The sequence below is a fragment of the Alosa alosa genome, chromosome 9 (genome assembly GCF_017589495.1).
Source record: "Alosa alosa isolate M-15738 ecotype Scorff River chromosome 9, AALO_Geno_1.1, whole genome shotgun sequence".
Classification (NCBI taxonomy): Eukaryota; Metazoa; Chordata; class Actinopteri; order Clupeiformes; family Clupeidae; genus Alosa; species Alosa alosa.
Window position 1 is genome coordinate 8,698,330 of NC_063197.1, and position 8,840 is coordinate 8,707,169.

The 8,840-nt window shown below is 44.9% G+C and overlaps 1 protein-coding gene across 1 annotated transcript in view; it reads right to left on the bottom strand.

Annotated features, from left to right (window-relative positions):
* LOC125301007 (cadherin-2-like) overlaps positions 1-8,621 on the bottom strand; it is a 34,918-nt gene extending 26,297 nt beyond the window's left edge. The window contains exons 1-2 of the mRNA XM_048253247.1: positions 8,284-8,621; positions 3,927-4,035 (exon numbers count right to left, since the gene is read on the bottom strand). Of these exons, the coding sequence (XP_048109204.1) occupies positions 3,927-4,035; positions 8,284-8,331 (157 nt within the window). The 5' untranslated portion in view covers positions 8,332-8,621. The remainder of the gene's footprint in view (positions 1-3,926; positions 4,036-8,283) is intronic.
* Positions 8,622-8,840: the final 219 nt, after the last annotated feature.

Genomic DNA, 8,840 nt, shown 5'->3' on the forward strand with positions numbered 1-8,840 from the left:
ATCACGGAGCTACTGTCCATGAGGGCATACAACATTTTGATAGAACACATGAAGGGAACGGCACGTTGTAGCCTACAACTGCATGGCAAGGCCAAACAAATTCAAAAGACTGATAAGCAGAAGGCGCTGAAAAGGCAGTAGCCTACAGCGACGTCGTTGACGACAATAACCGGAGTATTTAATAAATTGTTAGCCAACACGGTTTTCTGTTGATTGATAGCCTTCTCATGACATCAGAGCTGAGCTCGCTGATATTTGTTGAGCATAAATATGGCTAGAGAGAATGAAAATGAAGAAAACGCAACTTTGTTCCAAGCTCCTTACGTAAATGCAATAGACACATGGGGAGAGGATGCTTTTGAAAAAAATAAACCATGAGAAAACGAACAACTTCACTGTTATGTTAGTATTTTGTTTGTTGCTTAAAAACGTTGTATGATGCCCTGAAGTCTTGAGTTAGCCTACTGAATTGGCAGCCTACCATAAAGTTTGTGCATGCTCTCTCTCCAATGCAAACCAGATTTGGGGTTCTATAGCCAAGTAATTCTGGTACATAACGTTGAAAACAGATAAATGTGTTTATTCGAAGCACGTGACTAGCCTACTTCACTTATTAGCCTACGTACAAAAGATTTCTCTTCTTTAGCCCACATAATGCATAGGCTACACTTTGTAAACAAAAAGGAGCTGTGACAGGCAGCGGCCGCATATATTCTGAGTCATATCTCGCATCTTGTGAACTCTACAAGCCCCCACCCCTCACTCGACAACCACACGGAGATTCTGTAATGTGCGTGTATGTCGTTCACACATACATCCGTACAAGGTCAGTTTAAGGTCCGCAGGTTAGCATCATATCTGAATCATCCGAAGGGTAGGACCTCCGTTTGACAAACCTCCGCATATACTCCGGAGGTTATATCTGAAAGCGCTTACAAACACACACACACATACACACACACACACACACACACACACACACACACACACACACACACACACACACATACATATGCAGCTTATTCATAATTGATTGTTCACAGCAGGAAGGGAAGTGAATAATTTAGGAGTGTGTGTGAGTGTGTGTTTGTGTGTGTGTGTGTGTGTGTGTGTGTGTGTGTGTGTGTGTGTGTGTGTGTGTGTGTGTCTGTCTGTCTGTCTGTGTGCATGTGTCTGTGTGTGTGTGTTAGTGAGAGAGAGAGAGAGAAAGAGAGAGAGAGAGAGTTTTCTGAGCAAAACTGTGTATGTATGTGTGTGTGTGTGTTTGTGACAGAGAGTTTTCTGAGTAAGAAAATGTGTGTGTTTGTGTTTCTGTGTACTCCCCATATGAGGCCTGAGTCAACACCTCAAACAATGTCATGTGAACACAACACTGAATAAAGTATTCATGTTCTTTCTCTTTCTCTGTTTCTCTGTGTCTCTCTTTCCCTCTGGGTGTGTGTTTGTCTGCCAGACTATCTGATGGAAAAATGAGAATTCTGTCTGAACATGAATACACACACACACACACACACACACACACACACACACACACACACACACACACACACACATTTCCCATTAGTACCACACCAGCATCACCCGGTTATTTATTTAGCAATAGCAAAGTCGAAAAACAAAAGGGCCAAAGTCTCAATTGGACACTCTCTCTCACACACACACACACACACACACACACACACACACACACACACACATTCACCAACTCATACACACAACTGTTCAAACACTGTTCTCGTAACCGTTCCTTCATTACGGTTCAGTTCCCCCATAGACAACCAGTGAACCACACGCCTATGGCCTCAGCTCTGCATTGCAATTGGACGAGCCCACAGACTACCATCCCCCCCTGTGGACAAACATCACATCCCTCTCTGGGAGTCCCTCTTTCTCACTAGCTCTCCATCTACATCCCTACATCCCTCTATCCCTCTATCCCTCTATCCCTCTATCTCTCTATCACTCTGCATCTGTATCTCTATTTCTTTTTAAAACGCTGTTTTAAGACTACTTCAATCTCCATCCAAACGCACGTATGCAATTCCCGAACCAAAACAATCTTTTGTCTACACTTGTTCCAAAATGTGGATCACAAGATAATTCTTACAAATCACATGACCATTCATGAATTTAATTTTAATTTCATGAATTTATTCAGAATTTAACTGCACTACAGATGCTAAAAAAACAGATACTTCACACTGTCACTGTGGGCAGGCTAGTAGCAGAAGAGGAAGTAAGTTATGGAGAGTCAAAGGTGATTGCTTATTTTTTTTGTACGGAATAGGGGCGCATGACCATTATCACATGACATGAGTGGAACCAATCAGGGAAAGAAGCATCAGACTGATGAGGTCCCATCATTGTTTGGAGATGTTTGTGGATCTCCCTCTCCACATTAAAACACACAGCCAGAGTTTTCCAATAAAAATGGGGCCAACAACGTTTTCGAATGGTTTCATTTCAGGATCTTGACATTGCCGGATGTGTGTAGATGAGGGGTCCAAACCTAAGAAAAGTGTTTCGCATTTTAAAAATCCTGAATAGTGCAGACTTAATGTCCCACTGCCCATAGAATGGCCTCTATCTCTATCAGATTCTTAAGTTCTTAAATTCTTATCACAAGTTAAATCCACAAAATAATGTGTTTATAAATCACAAGCCAGAAGAAAACAGCCGTTCTATGGGCAGTGGGACATTAATCTCTTTTTGTTTGTGTTTATCTTTCCACTTGAAAGTCTATTCATTCCTTACAAAATGTTTATGTGTGTGTGTGTGTGTGTGTGTGTGTGTGTGTGTGTGTGTGTGTGTGTGTGTGTGTGTGAGTTTATATGTGTGCGTGTGTGTGTGTGTGTGTGCGTGCGTGCGCTTGTGCGTGTGTGTGTGTGTGTGTGTTTTGTGTGCATTGCTCCTCTTTCCAAAGGTATTACTAAGCAGGAAGTGAATGTGTCAACATCAAGATCAAGTTTTTTGAAGAAGCACACACACACACACACACACTTACTCGCCAAATTCTTTTAGGGTGTGAAATGTAAACTCCTGGTGTGAAATTCGATGCCAGAGGTACTTCCTTTTGTTTTAATTGTTTTGTTCCCTCACCCCCCACACACACACACACACACACACACACACACACACACATACATACACACTCACATCTCTGTGTGTGTGTGTGTGTGTGTGTGTCTGTTTAACAGGGAGGGACACAGGTCTGGTTCCGTGGAACACTGATTCGGAAGGCAATCGAGAGCTGTGGGAAATGTAAGACACTACAGACAGGCTTGCTTATCACTCTCACACAATGGGAAAAGAGAAGCTCTGTGTCCTTCAGGCTATAACCACCATCTATTTTTCACTCTCTACCTATGGGTGTGTGCATTTGTGTGTGAATGTGTCTGTGAGAGAGAAAGAGGGAGAGAGAGAAGCCAGAGAGAGAGAGAGAAGCCAGAGAGAGAGAGAGAGAGATTGGGAGGGAGAAACAAAGAGGAAGAGAGAGAGAGAAAGAGAGAGGGGGAGAAAGAGTGAGGGAGTGTATGGTTCCAATGACAGTCTAATCCATATTCATTGATTAGCAGAATTAATGAGCAGGTTTGGTCAATATCATTGACCAGGCCCACATGTGCAGTGTGTGTGTGTGTGTGTGTGTGTGTGTGAGTGTGTCTGTGTCTGTCTGTGTGTTTCTATATTTCTGTGTGTGTCTGTTGTGAGATAACCATGCTTCTCACAGAGCAGAGAGCTCTCTCATCACCTCAGCATTCCTGCCTTAACACAAAGATAAGTTGAACATAACATACTGTTAGCACAACTACCAGTTGTAACGAACATTCAGTTTGTTCCATCTATGTGTGTGTAGTTGTGAGAATCATCTTGCGTGTGTGTATGTGTGTGTGTGTATGTGTTCTGATGCAGGTGACTATTTAGCCTACCTTTCAGAAGAGGCTGTCCTTCCATCAGCGTTTCCGTGACAACAGTGGTGTACACACTCTCACTAAACCCGCTCTGACATGGTAGCGTTGTCTGACCCTGGACAACCACCTGGACACACACACACACACACAATAAAAATAGACAAATAAATACATACTTTTTTATGGTAGCTTCCCATATAAGCAGCTAAACACATACATACATACATACATACATACATACATACATACATACATACATACATACATACATACATACATACACTTAGGGTCTCAATGCAACTGATCTCAGATGGTATTCTGTCTATAATGGAGTGAAAGGGAAATTTCTAAGAGACCCCAAACTTTTGAACGGTAGTGTACATACATACATAAATACATTAATAAGCATTTTATCCATATATAAACACATCGACCCACACACTGGCCTCAAACAAGTCAGCGAATCAGACTGTTTCACACACACACACACACACACACACACACACACACACACACACACACACACACACACACACACACACACACACATGCAGTATCATAATGGTGTCCTTGGCCAAAGTACTATTACAGCAGAGCTGGGCCATGCTGTCCAATGCTGCCCAAACCAGTTCCAGGTCGTCAGCACAGCACACTGATGCCGAGAGGCGCAGCAGCATCTCTGGTTTCAGAGACACAACAGGAAATGTCTGGGCTGGGGCCAACCCATGAGGCAATGGGCAAGAGAGACCGGAGGTCAGGTGTGGCCGACTGGGTTGCGTTTCCACAAAGCAATAGAAATGACTGACAATACAGCATCATCCTACGAGTCACCAGCAATATTATGATAAATCCATATGCAGTTGTAGCCTCTCACTCCCTCTTTCACACACACACACACACACATGCACACAGACACACACAATATGATCAGGAAGTCATGTCATGTGAGTAACACCAATGACATATCAGTTTAGTAATTAGTGAGTGTATTCACATTCAAGATGGCTATAACAAAAGATTTGGGATGTCCAAATATGGATGATTCATGTAAATTTGCTGATAACAGGTATGGCTCTGACGGTGATTGCACGTGTGTGAGTGAATATGTGTGTAATATCATAACCCAATAATCCTTGAATGTTATTCTGATACTGGCAGTCAGATGCACAGCCAGAGGATATGGTCTCTCTCTCTCTCTCTCTCTCTGTGTGTTTGTGTGTGCGTGTGTGTAAATGTATGTGTGTATGTGTGCATGCACTCAGTGGTTAAAGTGGGATTGGGCAGGTGGGGGAACCCTGAAATCCAGTGTCGGTGCAATGGGGAAAACTGACTCACTGTTGGACAACATATTGAGTATATTTTGAACACGAATTGCTAGCTTCTTGGTCACCTCTGTCAGTCAGTCAAAATAGCCCCCATATTGATTTGTACCAGGGGTGTCACTAGACCTAGAATTACACTGAGGCGCAAGCCACCCTAGGGAGTGTGATAGGTTTCCTTTGTGTATGACATTAACATTACCAACGTGTTATCCAATTAGGAAACAAGTATTAATGGACAATAGGCTATTTTTTCTCTGTATTAACAAGCTGGAATGCTAGCCAGCTACCTTGCCGTTAACCTAACGTTTGTCATTGACCAGCAGATGAACAGCTAGAGCCATACCGCCCTGCATGTTGTCATGTTTAAATTGTGGAATTTTAACATTATTTCACCTTCGACTTTAACTTCCCTGCAACATCTAAGTGCTGTGCAGCTGTGCTGTGCAGCAACTGTAAACCCAGCGACTTCATCTGCATGCGTGAACCAACACATGTGCACTCAAATCAGATGAGACCCATGAGAACCTACGTCGGGAAAGGACAACTGGGGGGATAACGGGTGTTAGTGAAGGTGGGGCCAGCCTAGGGGGTGATCTTTTGATTTGTTGAACACTGATCCTGAAGGAGAGGCAGGCTGCAATTTGAGGTACACGCAAAAAATTTACTCACCATTTATTTTAACAATATCATTACGCTATATCGTTGGTATGTAAGAATATTTATTTATTCATTTATCTGAGGTGGTGGAAATGCAGGACTGGGGCAGGATGGCATGTGTTAACAAAAAGCACTTTGAAGTGAGCCACACACACATTTATTTTCTCCTTCCATATGGACAGTTATTGTTTTTGTTTGAGCCTGTGTGCATGTGTAAGACATAAATAACAGACCAAATGAGCAAGGTGGGGGGGGTGGAGAGGGAGGAGTGAATGGGGGAATCTTTTGGAAGTGCTGCAAAATGCTATGCACACACCACTCACAGGATTAACATAAAAAGAGCCCCACAGACACACACACCCCCTCTCCCCCTCTCTCTGAGCAGCCCTCTTGAGATGCAGCACAAGAGAGCCGAAGGATCAAAGGAGGAGGTTCTGGACTCAGAGAGAGCTAAGTTGGACAGGAATCTTTGCGCTGCTTCGTTTAACGTGATCACAGCTGATGAAACGCGCTTATAATCACTAACATTCAAAACCACTGACTTCAGTCAGCGTTTTTTCTCTCTGGCGAGTGAGGACAAAAAAGATGGTGATTGGTGATGACAGTATACTCTCGCCAAAAAAAAGACGCTCAGTCAACAACCCCAACTCCAGAAACACATACACCAACACACCAAGCAAAATCAATTCAGAGCCACTGTGCCTGGGTGGTTTTAATTGCTCGGCAAAAGGCAGTCCTGATCAATCATATTCATGGAGTCATTGCTCAAAAGGTGGCGGCAATATATGGCTCCTGCGTGCGTGTGTGCTTGCGTTCTTGTGTGTGTGTGTGAGAGAGAGAGAGAGAGAGAGAGAGAGAGAGAGAAATGTTTCTCTTTGATTTGCATAGAATTGATTGGCGTAAGATGCAGAATTGCCTCCGGGAGCCCGCGCTAGCGTGAACCTGTGGTTTATAGCGTCGTAGGTCAGTGACTTACTGCAGCGGTTAGTCTACTGACCTGACTGACAAGTCTATCTTCATCTACCTCACGGCGGGACAGAAATCCGGTTACACATAGGCTCGCGGCAACCGTGCTTGGCATACTGGACTAACAATAACGGCCGAATGATCCAGCTGCGAAAGTATTGCTCCAACTGATCAACTACGGATAGAGACGGGTATACACTGGAAGTGGTCCATGACAAAATAACTCACGACTGAGAAATCCTTAATGCCCAATAAATACGATAAAAGCCGAGCGACGCCTGCAGCAACGTTTTGTACGCGGCTCGCAGATCTGCTAAATCTAATCGCATTTTAATTACGTGAATCACAGGAATAGCTGCCTACAGATGTGTCATCGGTTCATCGGATTGAGTTGTCTGCATTCAAAGGTCCCAACCCGTGGCCACTAGCTACGTCGTTCCACAGACACACACCACACAGGAGACGAGGCGCATCAGCTTATCAAATACCTCCAATACCATGCATCATTGGAGAGAGAAAGATGTGTGTGTGTGTTTGAGTGTGTGTGTGTGTGTGTGTGTGTCTGTGTGTGTCTGTGTGTGTGCTGACAGCGGAAGAACAAGACTGGACGACCCATCGCGCGGCTCATTAACGAGTTGTTGTAACCTCTAGCAGTAATCAGCACGGAGCGGCTCGCGCCCTTTATTTGTGCTTGCCAAATAAACCCAGAAACGACATGATAAACACCCCCCCCTGTTTTTCCCTGGTCAGTCACTAGGCCGCCCCTGACGGGACAAGCCAGTGCGGAGCTACCATGGACAGTTACTCTGACTCCTTCTATTCTTGCACACACACACACACATACACAAACCCAAGCGCGTTCACGTACTCGCCTACAGCCACACTAACATTCTTAATAAGCAAAGACGAAATATACAAAAAAACAAGTAGTGCACAGCGATAGTGATGGCTGATCACTCCCCCACTCAGAGGAGAAAACAGCCAGGGGTAGCAGCGAGAGGCCATCGGAGTGAGAAACTGTGCGTTTCGTCCCACTACAAAATCTCCCGCAGTTAAGAGCATGGCTTACATATACACCTTTCTTATCTCACAGGCAGGGATAGACGAGTCCATCTGTTCTGTCTAAACAGTTAATCTAACACTATCACAGACACAAAACCGAGCACGAAACCACGAGCAAACCGATACATGCGTGTTGTGCGTAGGTTATATGCGCTGTTTGAGAACATAGAAGCAGGACTGTGTCTGTTCAGCGCACATACGTCCTAAACTGATGTGGTAAGCTGGTATCATTTCAAGAATAATTGCATCACCAAAAATGGACTAAAACAGCAAATGCATAAACAGCCGGACAGTCATCGGTGGCGGTAATAGTGTCAACCTCAGCAGCTTTCGAGCTTTTGGTACGTTGGCTACACGGGATTGCTTACCTGCAGAACCGCAAGGAGCGTCAGCATCGCGCTCCTGTTAAGGTCCATTGTCGTACAAATCCGTCCCTGGGAGCGCGCAGGATCAATCCGCTATTTCTCCGTAACACCGTCGCGCTGTGATATTTCGTTCAACAATAATGTCATGTAGCACACGAACCAACACCGTCTCCTCGTACTCTCCTCCGCGCACACCCTCTTGCTCCCGAAACAGAACAGATCGCCTCGCTGTCTTGTGTGCCCAACGCGACTCCCTCCCTCTCGCTCTCTTTTCCTCTCGCTCCCTCTCGGCCCAAGTGTCTCCGCCTAGTGGAGCTTGTGAACGATATCAGAGGGGGTTGTTTCTCTCTATCCTCACTACTTTGCCCGTCTGCGTCCGTCTATCCCCCCTCCATGTCATCCCCGGAAGTTGGACTCCAACTGACAGGCCCCTCCCCCACCCCAACATAACAAAAGGAAAATCTTCTTCTTCTTCTCTCCAACCCGGCCCAGCCCAGCCCCCGCTTAATGCAGACTAATCGCCCAGGAGGCAGGAGAGATCTGGGGGCTTAAAACCCGTC